Source organism: Macaca thibetana, chromosome 2 (genome assembly GCF_024542745.1).
Source record: "Macaca thibetana thibetana isolate TM-01 chromosome 2, ASM2454274v1, whole genome shotgun sequence".
Taxonomy (NCBI): Eukaryota; Metazoa; Chordata; class Mammalia; order Primates; family Cercopithecidae; genus Macaca; species Macaca thibetana.
Genome location: NC_065579.1, coordinates 36,582,250 through 36,606,433, shown reverse-complemented (window position 1 = coordinate 36,606,433; position 24,184 = coordinate 36,582,250). Strand labels below are relative to the sequence as shown.

General features: G+C 49.5%; 1 protein-coding gene across 1 annotated transcript in view; it reads left to right on the top strand.

Moving 5' to 3' along the window:
• Positions 1 to 24,184, top strand: part of SLCO2A1 (solute carrier organic anion transporter family member 2A1) — a 97,249-nt gene that overhangs the window by 52,001 nt on the left and 21,064 nt on the right. Inside the window, exon 4 of the mRNA XM_050779620.1 lies at positions 22,810 to 23,037. Coding sequence (XP_050635577.1) covers positions 22,810 to 23,037 — 228 coding nt within the window. The remainder of the gene's footprint in view (positions 1 to 22,809; positions 23,038 to 24,184) is intronic.

Genomic DNA, 24,184 nt, shown 5'->3' with positions numbered 1-24,184 from the left:
AAGTTTGAGGCTGTAATGAGTTATGATCATGCTACTCCACTCCAGCCTGGACAGCAATCAAGGCTCTGTCACCAGGCTGGAGTGAAGTGGTATGATCTCGGCTCACTGCAATCTCTGCCTCCAGGCTCAAGCGATTCCCCTGCCTCAGCCTCCCGAGTAGCTGGGACTGCAGGTGCACACCACCAGGTCCAGCTAATTTTTTATATTTTAGTAGAGACAGGATTTCACTATGTTGGCCAGGTTGATCTCCAACTCCTGACCTTGTGATCCACCCGCCTCGGCCTCCCAAAGTGCTGGGATTATAGGCATGAGCCACTGCGCCCGGCCTGCTCAGCATATTTCTAATTGCCTGCCCTCGTTGTGGCATTTGAAATCTGTTACTCAGACCTATTACTTGTGTTGATTACTGATTCCTTCCTCTTGGAGTAAAGCTGCTCCAGAAATGAACATGGGAAATGAAGAGTAGCAATGTGTTTTAGGAAAAAAAAGTTAAAGAAAGGCTAAACATTTTGGGAATCACAGAGACCTTTAACGACTAATTGCTAATTCTTTTAAAGGCCATGAAGACATTTTTGGATATTTAGATTTTCTAAATGTCAGTGGGGTCCGGAAATGTGCCCTGGCGCCTTCAGAGAAAAGACGAGCTATCCAGCCAAAGCCTCTAAGACCATGTCTGGAAGGCTAGAGACGTTTTCCTCTATGGGAAACAGGCCAGCGTGAGACCAGTCCTCCCAGGAGATAAGAGAAGGGGCTTCGGAAACCAGTGTCTGGTAGGACTAGGTGTAACCTGTGAACGATCCTTCAGCCAAGTCCAGAGGGAAGTCTGGCCACATGCAGACAATGGATGCCGCAGGCAGGAAGCTTCCTGGAGGTTAGGAGGGGTGGGGGATGACTGTATTTTTGGAGCAGGCAAGAAAAATAAAAAGAAGAGTCTATTTCCAGTCCTTTATTCATGAACTTGCCTTCCCCAACCTGGGCTTGCACATCCCAAGGGTGTCCCTGGGAAAGAAGGTGGTGGGAAGGCACAGGGCGGGGGAGCCTCAGATCCTGAGTGAGTGGGTCAGGACAGGGAGCTCAGCCTTTCCACAGTGAACAGCCACCTACGGTGTGAGATGGGTGTGCTAGGAAGCCCTGGAGGAACAAGAGGGGCACCCATGGTTTGGGCAGCCTGAGTGTGTTTGTGGGTGATCATGTATAGGTGTGTATGTGAGGGAGGTGTGTCTGTGAGTAGAAAGCTGAGTATGGGGAGGAGGTGTGTGGGTGCGGAGGGGACGTAGGCGTATGTGGAGATGTTGGGGGTGTGTGGGGATGGGAAGGACTGGGGTAGGAGGCAGAGGAGAGTAAAGTATGAGGATGTGTGAGTGGAGTTGTGGGGTGAGGGTTGGGGTATATGTGAAGGGGAAGGTGTGAGGGAAGAGGTGGTATGGGGGAAATGTGTGGAGGTGGGGTGGGGTGCCTTTGATGGGGAAACGTGTGTGCATGTGTGGGAGTATGCAGGTAGCATGGGGTGCCTGTGATGGGGAAGTATGTGTTCACGTGTGTGGGGGGGTATGGAGGTGGGGTGGGGTACATATCGAGGAAAGTGTGTGGGGGGTATGGAGGTAGGGTGGGTGCCTGTGGGGGTGAAGCATGTGTTCATGTGTGTGGGGGGTATGGAGGTAGGGTGGGTGCCTGTGAGGGGGAAGCGTGTGTTCATGTGTGTGGGGGGTATGGAGGTAGGGTGGGTGCCTGTGAGGGGGAAGCGTGTGTTCATGTGTGTGGGGGGTATGGAGGTGGGGTGGGTGCCTGTGAGGGGGAAGCAAGTGGGGTGGTAGGTGGTTGGAGGGTGGGGATGGGCAGATGTGCGAGGAAGGAGGAGAAAGGGTGTATGTGTTGGTGGAGGGCAGGGTGGACCATCCTAGTGGGAGTTGCACAACCTGGCCAGTGGATCTATTTAACTCAAAAAGAAAGATAAAATAAACAACAGAGAAAATCACAAAACACATGGGTGTTATTAATTCGACTGAGAGAAATAGAGCCCTGAATGGATGAGCAGAACAAAACTTAATGCGATTTGATGTGGAACATTTTTTAAATGCGTGGTGTAGGAAAGAATAGAAATAAACATGGAGAAATGATAGAAAACACTAGACTGTGGTGGAGAAGGCCCGGGAAAGAGCGAGGCTGGAAACTGGCGGGAGAGCTCTGCGCTCCATGGTCATGGCGCGGCAGCCTCTCTGAAGGCCTGAGCCTGAGCCGTGACATAAAAGTAGCTGACTCTGTCAGGCTTTTCTGTCATCTGTTTTTATGGGCAAGGCACAACTCCCCTTGGCTCGCCTGGAAACTGGACCCTTTGTTCTGCGTCTCTAGCACAGGCCTGGTGGAGACCTGAGTGTGGCCCCTCAGGCATGCCTGGTCATTTCCCTTGCTCAGGAACAAAGCTGAGTGACAGGTCTGCTTGGGGGAAGGGTCCCGGAGGCAAGCTGCAGCCTGCTCCACCGAGAGTCGCTTCTCTGGGAAGGCCAGCAGACCGTGTCTTGGGCCCACCTACAGCAGGAGGATGACCTCGACCATGTCTTGGGCCCACCTACAGCAGGAGGATGACCTCCTTGGGAGTTAGTATCCAGGGAAAAAAGGAAAGCTGGCTACTGTTCCAGTGGCCCTGGGCATCCTGGGAACAATGCTGAGAATGAGGGAAAGCCCCACAGAAACGGGGAAATGTGGTTCAAAGAAACCATTGATCCTCCCTGCAAGATGCCTTGAGCTCCCTAAGCATCCCCAAGGGAAACAGGGAGGACCTTTCTGCTCTTCCTGCCACACTTAGTAGAGCTGTAGAGCTGGGATGCTGACTGTGTGCACAGGCACCTCCTGTGGCCCTGAAGCCTTGAAATGGGGACCACTGGGCCCGACTGGGCAGCGTACTACCCACCAGGAGGTCGGAAACAACAAGGAGAGTTTCTTTCTTTCAGGAACAAAAGGACTTCTCAGGATTGAGAGCTTGGACTGGACACAGTCAGAGAGGATGTGAGGCTCAGAAATCTAAAAGAGGAAAACAGCAAAGAGAAGTTAGCGTGACAGAGGACTGATGCACAAACCAGGACCCTAAGGGGGCTGTCTGGTGTTCTGGAATGTTCTGGAGAGCCCCTTCCTGGCCTCTTCTTGGCCTGTGGCTGGAGTGTGGAGAGGTGTGAGCAGGGGACTCCATACTCCCCTCTCGTCATTTTGTCTTGATGACACCTGCTTTTGTCTGTCTCATACATTGTGCTTCTCCAGAAGCATTGGTTGCAGAAAGATTTGGTGGTTGATGCGTTTGAACACCATGGGACTAGACCAGGGGTCAACAGACATTTTCTGTAAAAGGCCAGGTAGTGAATATGTCAGACTTGTGAACCATGAGGTCTGTGCTGAAATTATTCAACTTTTTTGCTGTAGCAGCACGAAAGTTCCCCTTCACAATAGATAAGCAGTGGGCATGGCTGTGTCCGCATAAAACTTATTGATAGACACAGGCTGGGAACTAAACGCAGCCCACAGGTTGTGGTTTGCCAATCTCTGGACCAGACAGTTCCCTCTGCCAGGCCCACTACTGCCCTCAGGCCTCTGGAGCTGAAGCCCAAGGATGGGGACTGCAAGGCTGCCTGGATGTGGACAGTCATGGCCCTTCCCTCTCTCCCATGTCACTCATTTTCCTAGATTTCCCTGAATTCTGTCTTCCTATACTCTACTCCATCAGGCCCAGGTCAGTCTTCTGGAACCATGCAGAACCAGCCCATCAGTTCACAGTGGTGGAAACAGCCATCGCATAGCCCAGAGCCTTTGCGTCCTGAGCTGCTGGCCTTCACTCTTCCCCACAAAATAAGGCTTCCAGCCCTCTGGGGGCCCAAGCTGCCTGGGCCCAGTGTGGTGCTGTCAGGGAGGTCTCCCTGGGAAGAAGACAGAGGGAGGCTCACATCTGAATCTGAGGGTCCTCCTCACAGGCTGGAATTGTGAACTTGTGGTCAAAACACCAGGGACTTGTCCCCATACATTGTGCCAAGCCAGGTATCACCCTTCCAACTGCTGACTAGCTGAATTCCTTGAAGCTATGGTCCAGTTTCATATTTTCTCCCCATAGGAATCATTCTCCTTGGTTGGAGTCCCTCCTTATAGCCGTGGGTCTAATTTTGAGTTATCAGCCTTTGGACTGTCTACTCCTCTCAGCTTCGTGTCATCCACGTCATTCACACATTTGTAAGCAGTTTCCTTCTTTCTCCAAAGTCCATGACGAGTGTTGAGTGGCATGCACTTAGAGCAGCTTCTTTCTGGGTGACGCTGGCCCATGGGCACCCGAGCCAGGCATGCTTTGAGCCAGTTTTCCCTGAGGACTCCCCAGCCACGTGTCCCTGTCTTGTCTAGCAGGATATCATGACAGGCTTTGTCAAAAGTCTTCTTCCAGTCAAGTAACACCATGTTATGGCTTCCTGTTGGGTCAGGAGCCCCATTAACAAAGGAAATGAGATTGGTTTGGCAAGACTGGCTTTTGATGAGCTCATGTTGGCTCCGCTAACGTTTTGTTTTTTGTTTTTTTCCCTTCAAAGAGCTTCTCATCAGCTTACTGAATAAATCTGTGAACAATAAATTCTGCCTCACACCCGTGGGGGTGGGGGAGTACTAATTAAGCTCACATTTCTTTGAATGTTAAAATTAAATGGCTCTGAGCTGCATCCTGCTCCCTCAGGTATGTCTTCCTTCCCTTCATCCACTAAAGAACCAGCTCTGATGATGAGCTGAGCCAGGTGCTGGTGCCAGACCGTGTGCTGGGCCAGGGTGTGGGGATGTGGGCAGTGGAAGAGAAAGCCCCTGGCCAGCAATATAGCGCCCTGCCTTGTTGGGCATGCACAGTGAGCCTACCATCTTGTGCCCAGCTCATTCATGGCACAACCTCCTCTATACAAGTAGGCATTTTCCCTAGGGCCCCCTCTAGTGCCAAGGTGGCAGTATGGGAAGGGACATCCAGCCTCAGTTTCAGAACTAGTCTTGGAAACCCAGTCTTGAGAGAGGAGCAGAGCAGTTCCTTCTTCCACTGCCCTGAGCTCCTTTTTCTCCACAGATGTGAACCTCTCCAAGCACACTCACTTGCCCTGTAACTACCTTATTATAATCCATCCATTGCTGGTGACCAGCATTGATCTTACTGGTATCTAGTTTCTGGACCCAGTTTCCAAGTTCTTAAAGGCCTGGGCAACATTGCCTGTCTCCAAGTTTCTCCCATTTCTCTTATCTATTTGAGTTTCTCACAGTTACTCATCTCTTTGGATGAAAATCGATCTCATCGCATAATCACTATGTCCCAGGTTATAATAAACTCATTATTTTTAATTCTCATAAGAATATTGTAAGATAGGTATTCTATCTGTTTTGAAAATGAGGACACTGAGGTTCATTCTGACAGGCCTCTGACTATCAAGTAGTAGAGCCAAGATTGGAACCTGCTCTGTCTGGCTTCAAGGTGCGAATTTCTTCCATTGCCCCACAATGTGCCCCAGACTGTCAATGTCATTTCTTTTTTTTCCACTGGGGCAGAAGACTATGTTCTCCTAGTTTTCCAAGATGAAACTGAGTGCATTTGCCCATAGGAATTATTTTATAAATGGAGGCTTAGTTTAGCTGGAAGAGAACATATGTTATTACTGGAGCATTATGGATTAATTAGGCTTTGTGAACTACACTGGAAACCCAATCATTTCTGATTTGCAAACAACCCAATTTACAATCGACTTTGAGATCTCAGATCATGAGTAAGTTTGGGACAGCCTGTTCCAAGCCTGCTGGTAGGTGTTGCCAGAGTTTCGGGAGGAACTGTAGAGTAGCTGAATTTAGGAGATGAGGAAATAAGTCCTTCGGAGTGGAACATTCTGAATGAGGTTCCAGGAGTTGTGCTGATAGCTTAAGGGCTTGGCACCTTGGCCATACTTCCAGATAACTCTCTGGAAACACGCCTGCCTTTCTCTGTTGTTCTCTTGCGGATTGCTTCTGAAGTTTGGGACTTGCTAACCTCTTCCCCATTTGACCCTATTCACCCACACACTCCCAGATGACAGCCATGTCTCCTTCTGAGCAGGGAGTGGATGGGTGGCTCTTAAGAGCCGTGGCTTGAAGGAGCCCTCCTCTTTGCTGGCAGAAGTCACTTCTGTTTGCTTTACTAGAATGATGAGAATGACTAGTCAAAGGAAAGCCCCATTTGCCATGGCCTTCTCGTGTTGCTTGGTCCTTCTAGGGTCCTCTCCCTACCCCCGCTCTAGACCTTGGTGCAAAGCCTCTTACTATTCCCTTGACAGCTGGAAGGCTGGCCTTAGCCTGGCCATTCCGAGGGGTGGGACGGAGTGCTGAAACATGTGGCCTCGAACAGGGGAATGGCTAGACCTTGGCCTGCCCCAGATCTGCCCTATCTCTGGAGGTCCCTTTCGAGGGAAGTAGACCTTCCTGACAGAGACTCCTACGTTTCTAAAACTGCTGAGGGTCCAGAATTTAGAACTGAAATTCTGCATATTTAAATGGTGGGGTGAGTCAGAGGGTTGACTCACGTGCTGGTGGGGTGGGGCTGGGGGAGCTGAAGGAGGGGAGAGGTCCGGCCTGTTTCTAGTTAACGTTTCACAGCCCTGCGAAAACTAGACTGGCAAAGCCGGGCCTCTGGTGTCCTACAGGAAAAAATGTGCTCTGATGAACTTGAGCCTTCCAGAAGGTTTCCTGGGGAAAGATGAGAAACAGACCGATACCTGGCTAAGAAAAAGACTCCCCTCCCTCCTCCAGACCCCTCCAAGATAGGGGCAGGTGGCTGTGTTTGGGCAGGCAGTCTCTGGAGGCTGCGGTGGCTGGAAAAGACAGGCAAGTTCCTGACCTTACCACAGGATTCGACATGGTGGAAAGGTCAGAGTTTGCAACCTCTAACCTGCTATGCTGCTATAAGTTAAATGGAGTAGCTGTGTTCCAGCCTTTGCTAGAGTGCTTGTGAAGCAGTGAGAGGTTGCTGCTTCTTCCCTAATGTGCACCCGAGTTCCTGAAAAAGGTTGGAGCTTTTGCTCTAGGGAGGAGAGGGGTGGAGTGATGCAAAGAGAGCCAAGTCCTGCGTTCTCTCTGCCAGGGACTGTCCATCAATGTCACTAGATCAGAGGCTGCCCATGGGGATGATCCTCATACAAGGTCTTTTCTTCCCCTTCTTCCTGCCCCTTGAACTCCTATCCCTGTCCTCCTATTTTATTTATTTTTTTAAATTTGTGTCCTCTTATTTTTATAAGGGAAGAGCTTAATGTTCTAAATTCTAGAAGACTTGGCCGGGTGTGGTGGCTCATGCCTCTAATCCCAGCACTTTGGGAGGCCGAGGAAGGTGGATCACCTGAGGTCAGGAGTTTGAGACCAGCCTCACCAGCATGGTGAAACACCGTCTCTACTAAAAATACAAAAATTTGTGGGTGTGGTAGCATGTGCCTGTAATCTCAGCTACTTGGGAGGCTGAGGCAGGAGAATCGCTTGAACCCGGGAGGCAGACGTTTCAGTGAGCCAAGATCACACCACTGCATTCCAGTCTGGGCGACAGATCGAGACTCCCTCTTAAAAATACAATAAAATAAAATAAAAATAAATTCTAGAAGACTCTATTCTGACCAGAATGTGCCAGCCAGGGCCACCCGCTGCCAAGGGTGTCTCAGGCTTGATTGTCTAGGAAGCCCATACTATGTCTGTCTCTGACATAAACACCTGTCCCCCCATAAAGCCAGTTCTGTTAGTGGGTCACTGCTTCTCTGACAGCACTGACCTCGGGGGTTGCATTTAACTGCTGTTCCCTTTTTACATGTGTCAGAACTTGATCTGGGATGTGGGATGGGTTTGGGCCCTATTCAGAGCTGGCATAAAGAAGAAAGTTCTTTGCAAGATCTTGAATCAGTTTGGAATGTAGAATAGGCCAAGAGGAACTCAGTAGACTTGGATGTAATTGGGGCCAATTGATTATTTTTAAATACGTACTTTAATAAAGGCAGTTTCTGACATGTAATCCAACATTTTTAAAGTGGTAACAGTTAAACAATCCCCAGAAAGTTTCATCTCCTGAACACCGCATGAGATGAACTTCATGAGGATTTTTGTGGCCTTGGTGCAGCAGGCAACATGCCGTATGAAGACTTAATAAGTCCTTCAATGTCTTTACCATCTTTGATGACCATTAAATATCTTGCAAAAAATGATTTTGCTAGTCAAGTCAGCAACAATGTTCAAATAAATCTGTATTAAGTAAATTAATGAGAATCAGTAGAATCAAGAACTAGCATTCAAAAAACCCACACATTCTCTGGCCCTTTCTTTCCCCGGTGATGTTTCTCACGTCACGCCCCTGCTCTCCTACAGCAGCCTGGCCTTGTCTGTCTACGCACACACCCTCTGGACTATGTATTCATCATCCTCGCAGCCACTAAGCCCTGCCTCTCATACTATGCACAGCTGCTTCTTGATGGAATCAACTCCCCTCCTTATCCGTCTCAGTTGACAGGGCCTTGCACATTACTCCTAAGCCCTCTAGTGTGTTCATTGCACTGCCCCCTCATAATCTTCACCCTTCTGGGGTTTTCCTTAGGATACAATCCAGGCCCCTTCCCATCATGCACAAGCTCTCCAAGGGCAGCCAGGCCTCACCCTGGAGGGCTTGTATTTGAGCGCCAGCCTCACTGAACTTTATTCATGTTGTGGAATGTACCACCCCCACCTCTGAGCCCTTCCACACACTCTCTCTCCTCCATACCTCCCCGATCCCTACCCTTATCTTCTATCTATGCCCGTCAATTCTTCTCAGTTCAGAGGCCACTTTCTCCAGAAACCTTTTCTAGAATGTTCTCTCCTGCAACACTGGGTCTGCTGCCTCTCTCTTATGCTCCCTGGCACTCTGTCCCAGCTTCACATGGCCTGAACAATATTTTTAAATTGTGGCAAAATATATATAACATAAAGATTATTGTTTAACCACTTTTAAGTGTATAGTTCAGTGGCATTCAGTACATTCACAATGCTGTGCAACTATCATCATCATCCCCCCCTAGAACTTTTTCATCTTCTCAAACTGAAATTCTGTATCTGTTACACACTAACTCTTCATTCCCTTCTCCCCCAGTCCCTGGCAACCACCATTCTACTTTCTGTTTCTATGAATTTGACTTCTTAGATCCCTCATCTCAGTGAAATCACACAGCATTTGTCTTTCTGTGTCTGGTGTATTTCACTTAGCATTAATGTCCTCAAAGCTCATCTGTGCTGTAGTATGTGTCAGGATTCTCTTCCTTTTTACAGCTGTATAATATTCCATTGCATATACAACATTTTGTTTACTCATTCATCTGTTGATGCATATTTGGGCTGTTTCTACCTTTTAGCTATCAGGAATATAGTGCTCTGAATATGGGGGTACAAATATCTCTTTCAGTCCTTGCTTTCAATTTTTGGGGGTATATATTCAGAAGTAGAATTGCCAGATCATATGATGATTCTATTTTTACTAATATTTATTTTTTTTGAGACAAGGTCTCACTCTGTCACCCAGGCAGTGGCACGATCTCAGCTCACTGCAGCCTCTGCCTCCTGGGTTCAAGCCAACCTCTCACCTCAGCCTCCCAAGTAGCTAGGACTACAGGCACACACCACCATGCCCAGCTAATTTTTTGTATTTTTAGTAGAGACAGGGTTTTGCCATGTTACCCAGGCTGGTCTCGAACTCCTGGGCTTAAGCAATCTTCCCCCTTGGCTCCCAAAGTGTTGGGATTACAGGTGTGAGCCAGCACGCCCAGCATTGATGATTCTGTTTTTAAGTTTTTGAGGAACCACCCTTCTGCTTCCCACGTTGGCTACACCATTTTACATTCTCACCAGCAATACACAGGGTTCTAATTGCTGCGCACCCTTGCCAACACTTGTTTGGTTTGGTTTTGTTTTGTGTTTTAGTAATAGCCATCCTGATGGGTATGAAGTGATACCTCATTGTAGTTTTGATTTGATAAAGCAACAGTATGGTTGCTTTTTTGATGCTCTGGCTGCCACAGTGGACCAAAGGGTTTGTTAGGGCAGTGCCTGTGCCTCTCAGTCATACCCACATCTCCCACCCAAGCAGAGTGCCCACCCACCACTATCAACCAAATAACTGAGTGACTGAAGAATGAATGAAACTGGGTCCAGGTCCTTTTTAGGACTCCACGTTCTCCTTTTCCCCTGTGACGCGGGTATCACACTGCTGCTGAGGGGACAGACGCTCAGACCTAGGCATCCAGGCATGGTCCTTCAGTGGCTGAACTGGGAACAGAGGCTGATTCTTTGCATGTCTTTCCAGGTATTGTGATTGGCTTTAAACCGTGCTCCCATATAACTTAGACTTGGTCCTGCCACCCCGCAGCCTATGAGACAATGTGCCACAGAGAGCCACTGTCACACCGAGGGGAATGGCTCAGCCCAGCACACTTGTGAATGACAACAGCCTGAGGTTTTAGGGAATCCAGACTTTGTTCATTTCTCCATACACAGTGTACCCAAGATTTGTTTGAATCTTCAGAAATAAATACCCACTTGGAAATGTGGCAGCAGCCCTTTTATTTATGGATGCAAAGTATATGTTGGTCCTTCAGAAATGCATCAGTTTGGTCAAAGTTGGCACAGAGAAGTTAGCAGAGAAGTGTGCATGTTGATTTCTTTGAGTGACTGCACAGCCGTGTTGAGTCAGTTGGCCATGCCAAGTCAGATGGGTTTGTATAAGTGCTTGAACACTTCCCAAGCTGAGCAGCTGGCTTAGCTCTCTTTCCCCTACTTGCCTATTTGGTCTTGAGAAGAGCATGGAGCCATGTTACCTGTCCCTCACTCCTTCCAAAGGCCAGCATAGCCTGTGCATGGAAACCCTTATCCACCTGGGGCAGCAGCCCCAGGTGTCCTGTCTGGCTGCTGCCCTGGGAGAGTGACCAGTGAGCCTAACACTCTGCCCACTAGATCCACCAGCGGCCTTTCACCCTCTGCTGTGCTTGGTCCCTCCCTGGAATCCTCTGAGATCTTTCAAAGTCAAAATCACCACATAGAGAGCCACGAATTCAGGGTCAGAGGAATCTGGGTCCCAGGCTCCCAGTCCAGGCTTTCCAACATCTATTAGCCTTACCCACTCAGCGCCACCCTGACCTCACCCTGGGATTCGCAGGAGTCGGCCAGCGCCACACCCAGTTCTGGGTGTTGGAAATAGTCCATCTGATACAAGGATTCCTGAGTGGGAGGGTGGGCCAGACAGCCCCTGTGGTCTTTCAGCAGGAGCATTTTACAATTCTGTGCTTCAGGACCCTTGTAGCATCACTGAGCTGCACAAGCCTTCTTTCAAAATGGCAGACACAGCCACTAGACCTGCTGTGGGACTGGCAGGGTCTGACTCCTCATGCTTGGGTGTCTTTTTGGAACCATAGTCTTCTACCTCTTTAATGACACAGATAATCTTTCTATCTAGCCACTACGCCAAGGGAAACTAAGGCTCAGAGAAATTTAGAAACTTGCTCAAGAATATATAGTGATAAAACCAATTTTTATCTTACTTAGGGATAAAGCCAATTTCTTAACTCCCTGTACTGTGTTTATTTCATCTTATTGTCCCAGATTCTAGCACACATCCCAGCAGCCAGCCCGTTTCCTGACAGGAAGTAGGTGTAAGATCCCAGCCACCTACAGAGGTCAGAGAGCTCCTATGTCTGAAGGTGGCTAGGGATGGAGGACATCTTCCCATGCCGTGTTCTTCCATCCCTGAAAAATGTGTGTTCTGTATTGCCATCAGACTTGATTTCAGTTTGGACTTTGAGTCAGACATATGCAGGTTTGGATCCCAGCTTTACCCCCAAACCAGCCGCTTAGGTATGGTCTAATGTAGTCTCCTGCTCACAATAACCCCTGTGGGCAGGAGACCACATACATCACAACCTTGGCACAGGGCCTGGCCCAGTAGTACATGGGGCTTTGACATCTCTGGTGCTTGGACTTGGGTCTCTACCGTAGAGCCTGTCAATCAGAGAGAGGCCCAACACTCCACAGGGGAGAGGTGGTGGTGGGGTGTGGTGGGACTTAGGCTCACCTAGCTCAGGGCAGCACAAGTGAGAATTAAACTGAATGTCATCAGTGTTAATGTTATGCTCAGACCGTTTATTCCCCGAAGAAGACCACCAGAGTCCAGAGTCAAAGCTAAGCAGCAAGGATCTTTATTACAGGTTCGAACCTGGAACTCTCCCTCGCTCGTGAAACGAGACGGGCAGGAGAGCTCCCCCACTGAGCTCCGAGCAGTGTTATATAGTCTAAGAAAAGTGGGCATAGAGTTATTATACAAATCAGATATATGATTGGCTAGTGTTTGAACAAGGCGATTTGGCTAACTATGATTGGTTCCCGCCATTTCTGATATTTTGGTTCAAACTTTGAGGCGGGAGAGCAGGTTTATGGAAGCAAGAGTTTATCTTACTTAAACACGTCTTGTGACCTTGCTTCAGAACTTACAAAATCTCTGGTATGTGCAAAACAAAATCTGTGGTACGTGCAGAAAACCAGGTACTCACAGAACTTACGAAATCTCTGGTATGTGCAAAGATTAGAGAGCAGAACAAGGGTGTAGCGGGTGGGGGGCGGGTACACATCTATCTTTGTGTCCTTTCATTTCCCCCTTCTCATAAGTAACTGGATGTCCAATCTTGGATTTCCAGAGTCTTATAATATAGCCTCACTTTCTGGGTGCAGGAGAGGCTGGTGATGGCTACGGAGGACCATTAGTTGGATGGTATTAAACCTTTCTCTGACAAATTGTAAAATTTTATTTACCACACAGGGGCCTATAGTGAATAGAAGTAGTAAAGACATTAGGGGGCCTAAAAGGGGTGCCAGAAGGGAAAACATTGAAGAGCTTCGCCAATTGTTAGCGGCTGTAGTGAATTGTTGCTTTTTCATTTCTAAGCTTAGTTCGTGTAGGCGTTGGACTCTTTCCTCAACTAACCCTGACTCATTTATATAGAAACAGCATTCTTCTTTGAGGAACACACAGGTACCTCCTTTCTCAGCCGTGAGTAAGTCTAAGGCTCTGCGGTTTTGAAGGGTGACCTGTGCTAGGGAGGTGAGCTGCCGCTGAAGGGAGGCTAGGGAATAGGCGGAGTCTTCCATAGCAACAGAGAACTGTTGTAATAGCTTGTCGTTTTCTATCATGGAGTGTTGTAGGGCCCCTCCTGCTAACCCCGCTGCGACGACAGAGGTGGTTAAGGATATTCCAGCAATTAGTGGTAGAAAAAACTGCTCGTCTATGTTGCGCAGTTTCAGTTGGGGCAGTCCCTGCCCAGCCTATGAACTCTGCCGGGGTCAGCAGGGTCAGTCGGGGAACTAGTGTAACAGGGATGCACAACTGTCCGTCAGAGATGCTTTTGGACAGAGTTTTTAACAGAGTCATATTACACCAGAAGAACACACCAGGGGGAGCACGTATGGGGCTATTAGGGTATGTAGCCGTCTGGTTGCAGAGGCTGCTACTAAATGCTGAATAACAGTAGGGATATTTCTCTTGGTATGGGTCACGGTACAGGGCTACATCAGGTATTGCAACTGTTGATGAATTAGAATCTGGCATATAGTTTGTGGGTGGGGAGGAAAGGGGAACAGCGGTTAATGGTGGTCTTCCTAAGGTTGCATACATAAAGCAAGAGGACAGGTCGCCTAAACCGGTGAGGTTGGCGAATGCTAGCCCTTCTTGTAATAGGGTTAGCCAGGAGAAGGGCTGCAAGTCTTGTGATAGCTTGGTTTCCTGTCTGTGGATTTGTGTATGGATTAAGGGTCGAATCTGGACTAGACTCCGCCACAAGTACAGGTGGCTACTAGGCCAGCTACTACTGGCATCGTAGTAGACTGCCCTATGTTGGGGCGATGTCCACCGGGAGTGCCCTGGATCTGTTATTATCCAAGTGAATATGTTGGGAGTCCCTGTCGGGTAGCGAGTCCTGAGGAGGTTAGACTTTCTCGGGTATTCGTCCTATACCCTGGCTGAGTGCATTTTACAATAGTGGTATGGGCAACCTGCATTCTGGTGCCACCAATAATTCTTACAATTATATTCAGTCTGATCATATTCAAAACAAATCATGGGTATCCCCGGTTGGGCAATTTGGAAATTAGTGAAATTGAGGTAAATTGGAGTATTGCACCCGGAGGGGGGGCAGTCTGCACTAGCTAGCAGTTTACCCGCTTGGGGGGTTTCCCCGGGGTGAGTTTTGTTCTTATAGAGCCAGAACCTCCAGACATAGGGATTAGATGGCGCAGCAGTTAGGAGAGTCAGATGTATAAGGCATAAAAGCATAGGCAAGCTAGACATGGTTACGGCTATGTGGGTGACGGCGCAGGGTTAGCTTTAAGGGATTGTTCTTAGCTTTGTCTACAGTCTATGTAACCGGTGCTCCAGACGGCTCGAGAAGGTCGGATGTTGGGTCCACTGGTTTGACGTGTGTGTAGTGGATCCACGAAGCGATGCCTTCTACTTTGAGAGTGGTGGGAGTAGTCAGGAGTACTTGCAGTGGTCTTTTCCACCTGGGTTGAAGAGTTTCTTGCCGGTGACGCTTGACTAGGACCCAGTCTCCCGGCTGGAACGGATGAGGCATCGGCAGAGGTCCTGCCTCGTACAGTTCTCGTAGTCTGGGCCAAATTTCCTGGTGAATTTTCTGTAAGGCTTGTAAGGAGAACAGGAGCTCAGAGACATTTTCAGTTTCAGGTTTGAGTAAGTCATCTTTTAGACTGGGGACCAGGGGTGGGGGTCTGCCATACATGATTTCATATGGTGTGAGGCCTAGTCTGTAAGGGGTATTTTGGGCCCGGAACAGAGCGTAGGGGAGAAGTACTACCTAATTAGCGCCAGTCTCCATGGTCAATTTAGTTAAGGTCTCCTTCAGAGTCCGATTCATCCTTTCTACCTGTCCTGAGCTTTGGGGCCTATAAGCACAATGTAATTTCCAATTTGCCCTAAGAATGGAAGCCAAATCCTGACTTACCTTAGCAGCGAAGGCTGGTCCATTGTCTGACCTTATTTGGACGGGAAAGCCATACCTGGGGAGGATTTCTTCCAAAATTTTCTTTGCTACAACCTGAGCAGTTTCTCTCTTAGTTGGGAACGCTTCTGTCCATCCTGAAAAAGTATCTCAGTCTCTGACGTTACAGCCGCTCCTGCATACCGCTGGCCTTGGTGGACGTAGCTGCTGCCATCAGTGAACCAGGTGAGTTCTGTGTCGGGGAGCGGACGATCTTGCAGGTCCCCCCGCACCCCATGCACCTGAGCCAGTATCTCAGTGCACTCATGGAACGGGGCGTCCAAGTCTGGATTTGGCAGCAGTGAAGCAGGGTTTAAAGAGGTTGGGGGGCAGAAAAGTTATTCTGAGGGGGTTTAACAGCAGTCCTTGATAGTGGGTGAGCCGGGCGTTACTCATCCATCGGTCCGGCGGCTGCCGGAGGACGCCTTCAATGGCATGCGGGGTTATAACACGCAACTCTTGCCCCATGATAAGTTTATCAGCGTCTCGGACCATTAGGGCGGTCGCTGCGATTATCCGCAGGCAGGGTGGCCAGCCAGCAGCCACTGAATCTAATTTTTTTGACAAATAGGCAACTGGCCTCTGCCAGGGGCCTAGGTACTGTGTTAACACGGCTTTTGCAACACCTTTACTTTCATCTACGTATAAGTGGAAGGGCTTGGAGACATCAGGGAGCCCCAGCGCGGGGGCTGATAACAAGGCAGTTTTGATTTGTTGAAAGGCCAGCTCAGCCTCTTCCGTCCAATTGAAGGGCTGCCTTTCCTTTGTTGCCTGGTATAGGGGCTTGGCTAACTCAGCAAATCTGGGTATCCATAACCTACAGAACCCTGCCGACCCCAGGAATTCTCTCACTTGCCGTGTCGACTGGGGTCTAGGGATGCGTAGGACTGTTTCCTTTCGGGCTTTGGTTAGCCAGCGTTGCCCCCCTTTTAATAGGTACCCCAGATAAGTTACCTCCGACTTGCAGATCTGAGCCTTTGTTGCTGAGGCTCAGTAGCCTAGCTCCCCCAGAGTCTTCAAGAGGTCCTCAGTCCCTTGAACACAAGTTTCCGGGGATCTGGCTGCTATTAAGAGATCATCAACATATTGCAAAAGAGTTATTTCAGGGTGTTGCCGCCGGTACTCACCCAGATCTTCATGAAGGGCTTCATCGAACAGGGTTGGCGAGTTCTTGAACCCTTGTGGCAGCCTGGTCCATGTTAGCTGACCGTTGATGCCCCTCTCAGGATCCGTCCATTGAAATGCAAAGAGTCCTTGACTTTTGGGAGCCAGAGGAAGGCTGAAGAAAGCATCTTTTAGATCAAGAACAGTATACCACTGTTTTTCGGGATGTAAAGCACTCAGAAGGGTGTATGGATTGGGCACAGTGGGATGTATGTCCATGACCCTTTTATTAACTTCTCTTAAATCCTGTACTGGCCTGTAGTCCGTACTGTTGGGTTTACGAACAGGTAACAGTGGAGTATTCCAGGATGAGTGGCAAGCCCGTAGGACTCCCTGGTCTAGGAGTCGGCGGATATGGGGCGTAATTCCTTCTCTTGCCTCCAGGGGCATAGGATATTGCCGAACCCGAACCAGGTCCGTCCCTGGCTTAACTTCCACAAATATGGCAGGTCGATGTTTAGCTAGCCCTAAGCCCCCAGTTTCTGCCCACGCTTCAGGGAAACGCTGGAGCTAAGAGTCAATTTCCTGATCGGGGGGCTTTTGCTCTTGATGGAGTCTGTACTCATCTTCTAAGGTGACAGTCAGGATAGATATTGGCCTGTTTTGGGAATCAGTTATCTTGGGCCCTTCTGGCTCAAAGTGGATTTGGGCCCCCATTTTTGTCAGCAAGTCCCTCCCTAGTAGAGGGCAGGGGCTCTCTGGGATGACTAGGAAGGAATGGGAGACTTTTCCCGTTCCTAAGTCTACAGTCCTCTGGGTTGTCCAGGGGTATTTTTTGATGCCTGTGGCCCCGTGCACCCAGGATGTTTTCTTAGACATTTTTCTAATTGGTTTGGTTAGGACTGAGAGTTCCGCCCCAGTATCGACCAAGAAGCGAACTGGGGACCCCTCCACTTGCAAAGTTACCCTGGGTTCGGGGAGGGGGTCCGAACCCCGTCTTCCCTAGTCAGAGTCCTGGGTAACGAGTACGGAGGTAGGGTTAGCTGGTCTCCGTTTCTTTGGGCAGTCTTTAATCCAGTGACCACGTTCCTTGCAATAAGCACACTGATCCTTTTCTAATCCTTGCCTAGAGCCTTGCTTTGTCTGCTTTCTGCTTTGGCCATTCCCTGCCTGGGGGAAAGCTGCTACTAAAACTTTGGTCATTTCTTTGGTTGCCTTGAACTGTTTTTCTTCTGGAGTATCCCTATTATTACAAACTCGCTGGGCCATCTGAAGGAGGTCCTGAATCTGCTTTCCCTCTAAACCTTCTAATTTCTGGAGTTTTCTTCTAATATCTGATGCTGCCTGGTTTACAAAGGACATTACTACCGCAGCCTGATTTTCCGGTGCTTCCGGGTCCATAGGGGTATACTGTCTGAAAGCTTCCATTAATCTCTCTAAATACACAGCGGGGCTTTCTGTCTTACCTTGTAACACAGAATATACTTTAGCCAAATTGGTGGGCTTGCGAGCTGCAGCCCGGAGACCCGCCATTAGAGTCTGGCGATAAATGAGCAGTCGTCCCCTACCTTCTGCCGTGTTGTAGTCCCATCTGGGCCGGGTCAAAGGAAAAGCCGCGTTAATGAGGTCAGGATTTGCAGTTGGCTGGCCGTCATCTCCTGGAACCAGCTTTCTGGCCTCAACTTGGATTCTTTCCCGCTCCTCCGTTGTGAACAGGATTCGGAGGAGCTGTTGACAGTCATCCCAGGTTGGCTGGTGAGTAAACATGACACTGTCTAACAATGAGGTTAGATCTTTGGGATTATCGGAGAACCGAGCATTTTGGGACTTCTAATTGTATAAATCACTAGTGGAAAAAGGCCAATACATGAGACGGGAGAGCCCGGTATCATCGAGCGATCCTATTTCTCTGAGAGGCAGGGCTACGGTGGAGTCAGGGAGTCGGGAAGCTTGGTCCCGCAGTACGCGGCCTCGCGTTCGGCCGGCCGGCCGGCCCCCCCGGGTTACTTTCGCTCTCGGCTGCTTCCGCTTCTCGGTTTCCCTCTACGGAAGCACCACCCTGGGGGACTGGGTCCTGCGGGATAAGGTGTGGATATGGTGGGGGAAGTGTGGGTTCTAACGTTAGGGGGTCCTGGCTGTCTGGCAGCACAGAGGCCGAGGGAGCAGAGGGAGTCCTTTGTCTTGTAGGTCACATTACTAGGACCTTGCAAGGCTCAAGGATGAATGGAGTTATCCAGGGCGGTGGGTCTTCCACAAGATTTTGCCACACTAGAATATAAGGAATTTGATCAGGATGTCCTGACTGCCCTGGCAGGAAAATCTTAGTTTTTACCTTAGTAATAATAGAGAGACAGAAAGTTCCTTCGGAGGGCCACCCTACGCCGAAAGAGGGCCACTCCGAACGGCAGAAAGTAACTAGCTTTCCCTTCTTTAGTTCTACGCTTAAGTTACGCCCCCGAGCCTTCACATCCTTAAAATTGGTAACAAGGAGTGAGAGTGGCGTGCTCTGGTTGTTGCCCATCTTTGGACTGCTCCTACAAAGAGAAGGAGGGACGAAAATGAGTGTGAAGCAGAGGGGAGTATCCGACAGGTCCGGTCCTGGAAGGGGAAGAAAAGGTTTTATGTTTCGTTTTGGACTTACACTTAACACTTAACAATAACGGACAGACAGTGAGAAACGATGAGCCTTCGCGAGCGCGTGTCGGACTTCCGACCTGAGTCAGACGGGGCAACCAAGGATGGAGGCCCCCAGATGGGCACTGGGGGACGTCTCCCACCAGTCCCGAGTGGCTGTCTTTTAGTGCGTCCGCCAAGACCATGCCACTTATAAAACAGACCAATACAGATTACAGATTACGGATTTCGCGAAATTTCAGGGAGACAGACAGAGACAAAGACAGAGACAGTGACAAAGCCGGCTTACCTACAGATTAAGATCCATTGACTTGGGGGTCTGGTGGGCTTGGGGGAAATCCCGGACGAGCCCCCATTTGTTATGCCCAGACCGTTTATTCCCCGAAGAAGACCACCAGAGTCCAGAGTCAAAGCTAAGCAGCAAGGATCTTTATTACAGGTTCGAACCTGGAACTCTCCCTCGCTCGTGAAACAAGACGGGCAGGAGAGCTCCCCCACTGAGCTCCGAGCAGTGTTATATAGTCTAAGAAAAGTGGGCATAAAGTTATTATACAAATCAGATATATGATTGGCTAGTGTTTGAACAAGGCGATTTGGCTAACTATGATTGGTTCCCGCCATTTCTGATATTTTGGTTCAAACGTTGAGGCGGGAGAGCAGGTTTATGGCAGCAAGAGTTTATCTTACTTAAACACGTCTTGTGACCTTGCCTCAGAACTTACAAAATCTCTGGTATGTGCAAAACAAAATCTCTGGTACGTGCAGAAAACCAGGTACTCACAGAACTTACGAAATCTCTGGTATGTGCAAAGATTAGAGAGCAGAACAAGGGTGTAGCGGGTGGGGGGCGGGTACACATCTATCTTTGTGTCCTTTCATTAAGTGAGTGAGACTGGTGACGTCAGCGGTGGGTTGTGGTTGGTGGGGGTGGGCAGAGACTCAGCTCCACTGTTGCAGGCCTAGAGCCTAGAGCAGAAAGAAGGGCAATGGGAATGGGACAAAGAAGAAATGGGAGAGACGTTGTTAAGCTTTGGACATATTTATTTACAAAAACTTTGAATTTCAAAAGTATCATGTGTTCATTTCAGACAAATTACAAAATAAATGATGAAGGGATGGCCTACCCCTCCACACCTGTGGGCGTTTCTCGTTAGGTGGAACGAGAGACTTGAGAAAAGAAATGAGACACAGAGACAAAGTATAGAGAAAGAAAAAGTGGGCCCAGGGGACCGGCGCTCAGCATACAGAGGACCCACGCCAGCACCGGTCTCTGAGTTCCCTTAGTATTTATTGATAATTATCTTTACCATCTTAAAGATAAGGGAGTGGCAGGACAATAGGATCATTGAAGGGAGAAAATTAGCAGTAAGACATATGGATAAAGATCTCTGTGACATGAATAAGTTCAAAGGAAAATGCTGTGCCTTGATATGCATATGCAAACATCTCCATAAACCTTTTAGCAGCATTGCGCCAGCAAGTCCCGCCAGCAAGTCCCACCTTATGCCATAAGGCGGTTTTCTCCTATCTCAGTAAACAGCGTACAATCGGGTTTTACACCGAGATGTTCCATTGCCCAGGGACGGGCAGGATTTTTAACCAGCAAGCTGCCTTCAGGCACTTGTTTAACAAAGCACATCCTGCACAGCCCAAAATCCATTAAGCCTTGAGTCACCACAGCACATGTCTCTTGCAAGGACAAGGTTGGGGGTAGGGTCACAGATTAACAGCATCTCAAATACAGAACAAAATGGAGTCTCTTATGTCTGCTTCTTTCTATATAGACACAGTAACAGGCTGATCTCTCTTTCTTTTCCCCACAAAATGAGGCAAATAAAAAAAGATCAGCACAGTCTCGTTACCCAGAGAAAGCCGATCAGCACAGTCGTCTCGTTACCCAGAGAAAGCCGATCAGCACAGTCTCACTACCCAGAGAAAGCCGATCAGCACAGTCTCACTACCCAGAGAAAGCCGATCAGCACAGTCTCACTACCCAGAGAAAGCCGATCAGCACAGTCTCACTACCCAGAGAAAGCCGATCAGCACAGTCTCACTACCCAGAGAAAGCCGATCAGCACAGTCTCGTTGCCCAGAGAAAGCCGATCAGCACAGTCTCACTACCCAGAGAAAGCCGATCAGCACAGTCTCACTACCCAGAGAAAGCCGATCAGCACAGTCTCACTACCCAGAGAAAGCCGATCAGCACAGTCTCGTTACCCAGAGAAAGCCGATCAGCACAGTCTCGTTACCCAGAGAAAGCCGATCAGCACAGTCTCGTTACCCAGAGAAAGCCGATCAGCACAGTCTCGTTACCCAGAGAAAGCCGATCAGCACAGTCGTCTCGTTACCCAGAGAAAGCCTTAGTCTTCCAGAGGTTTTCTCTGCATATTCAAGTAGTCCACAAACGTTTTATAAATTAGGGAACATATTCTTCTCCAAACTACTAGTTACTTTTTTTTATTCTAATAAGCAGTTCCAGCTGTCTTTCCATGTAAAAAAAAAAAAAGGCTATATTTTCACCCTAATTCTAAAAGGTTGCATATTATGTCATCATGTGGTCGGGCCACTCTATTTGAATTCTGCCATTGAAAGGCAGGATAATGAACATGGAGTGGGAAGAGGGAGGTACAGAGGGACCCTGACCACAGTCCCTGGCTGCTTGCCTGGATGCTTCCTTCCATGAACACAGCTCTTGAAGGTCTAGATGACCCTGACCAAACAGACACCTTGGCTTCCTTTCCTTTTCCTGGGACAGGCTTCCCTGACTGATGGGGGAGCTCCCATGACAGCAACTTTCAAATGTGTCCTGCATAGATACCATGTAGAGGGCAGACAACAGTGGGGCCAGGCTGGGTGAGGGGTGTGCGACTGGGGAGAGGGGAAAGGGCAATGAAGAGCACAGACCCCTCTCCCCAGCCCCACCATCCAGGGCAGCCCTGAGCCCAACAGCACCGGCACAGTCCAGTGTGAGGAGCAGGGCTAGTCTATGGCGCTCGGTTTTCCTCTCTGTGGGACTTAGGCTCACCTAGCTCAGGGCAGCACAAGTGAGAATTAAACAGAATCACATGAGTGTTAAGTGAGTGAGATCAGTGACATCAGCAGTTTCCATTAGCCTGAATGAGACAGGAAAAGGGGATCTCATGGAAAGGAGCCCTCAAGAACCCCTAAGGCTTTGGAGAGCTGACAATGCTAATCGCTTGGTGTGGGCCAAATTAAAAACAGACGCGTGGAAGCGGCAGTCCAGCCTGGCAAGGGCCACAGCCACAGGAACCACAGTGCCCACAGGCCTCACCCAGGGTGTCTGGGACTCTCACAGAAGGGCTTCAAGAAGCAGCCTCAGCTTCCCCACCTGTAATATGAGAGGTTGAACTAGAGGGTCTTAAAGCCCCTCCAGCATCAGAAGTTCTGGGAGCTTCCCCAGAATGGCAAGGATATTAAATGTCTTTGGCAGTAGGTCTTCCAGTGTGACTTGGTGCTGGGTTCACTAAGAAGTGAAGGCTCTGGGAGTCACAACCAGGGATGCAACCCAGGTTATAGGTGACACCAACCCAGTGCAACAGCATGACCTCTGTCCTGCTGAAAAGAACCCTGGAGGCCCAGAGCCCCAGGGCTGAGCACAGGGTGCTGGAGGCCCACGGTCCTGGGCTTTGACCCTGGAACCCCCTTTTCCAGCTGGGTGCCCCTTTCCTCCATGGATGAAGGTACTGGCCTCTCCGTGCTCGCTGCCCACCAGAGCCCATGGAGGAGAAGGCATGGACATTCACGAGAGGAAGATTCCTCTCCACCTGAGAAACAGCAGCTCCTGGTGCCGGGGAGCCCACATTCTACCTCTCTCTCACCTTAGTTTCTAGAGTCCCTCCTGCTGGCCAGACAGAAGGACGTGATCCTTAGGGGCCATGTCCTGTTTGCTAGCACGGCCTCTGGCCAGAGTTGGTCCTTCCCCAAGGGGCCTGGGAGAAAGGCCAGGTTTAGAGGCCACCCGATGGAGCCTGGAGACCAGCAAGCACTCTCGTTGCAGGAAACAACAGCCACTTGCAGGCTGAGCTCTGCCAGAAGCATTGGCAGGACCTGCCTCCCAGTAAGTGCCACAGCACCACCCAGAACCCCCAGAAGGAGACCAGCAGCATGTGGGGCCTGATGGTGGTTGCCCAGCTGCTGGCTGGCATCGGGACAGTGCCTATTCAGCCATTTGGGATCTCCTATGTGGACGACTTCTCAGAGCCCAGCAACTCGCCCCTGTACATCTGTGAGTCACCGGTTTGAAGAGGGCTTTGGGGAGGGGTGAGGTCCTGATATAGCACTTGATGAGGCCCTGGGGGACTAAACTGAGGTCCCACCCTCTTTGCTTACAACCAGCAAATGAATTCAAAGGCCTGGAGATCAGACAGATTTGGTTTGAATGTCAGCTCTATTACCTCCCAGCTATGTGATCTGAGGCAAGTGGCTGAACCCCAGGGCCCCAGGTTTCTCACCTCTAGAATGAAGCTGATATTATCCGTGCACTGGATGACTGTGGGATACATGAGATGGCGTATGTAACCACTTAGCTGGTGTTGCGCACTGGACAGACCCTAAACCAACAGCAGCTACTGTTGCTGTCTAGTCCTCAGGCACAGGCCAGGACACACATGTCTTCTCTGAGACATCCACTTAGGGGAAGGTTGGCCTCAAAGAAGCCCATGCAAAGCAGATAGCAGATGACCATGTGAATGCCCAAATCCTTCCCTTAGAACAAGCCACTTTGGGCTGGAAATGGTGGCTCATGCCTGTAATTCCAGCACTTTGGGAGGCCGAGGCAGGTGGATTACCTGAGGCCGGGAGTTCGAGACCAGCCTGATCAACATGGAGAAACCCGTCTCTACTTAAAATACAAAATTAGCTGGGCATGGTGGCGCACACCTGTGGTCCCAGCTACTTGGGATGCTGAGGCAGGAGAATCACTTGAACCCTGGAGGCAGAGGTTGCAGTGAGCCAAGATTGTACCACTGCACTCCAGCCTGGGCAACAAGAGTGAAACTCCACCTAAAAAAAAAAAAAAAAATAGAACAAGCCACTTTGAGCATCCTCAGGGCCTATACTCCAGATGAGACAGACCACCCCCACAGGCTCTGTGGCACCATAAGCTCCTCCGAGGGCCCTCAGCATTGTACCCACAGGGAGCATCACCTGGCATTTTTAAATGCCTTGGAGCCTGTTTCCTTCCTGGCAAGCAGGTCTCTTTGGAAGTTGGCTGGAGGTAGAAATAGCCTTGGTTCTATATGTCTTGGAATCTTGAGTGGTTCTGGCCTTGCTGGTGGGAGATGCCATAGGTGTGTGCTTATCAGGCTTGGGGACAGATGGAGTGACATCTCAAGACTCTCCCTCAGCTTGGGAGTTCCCACGGCCAGACTCTC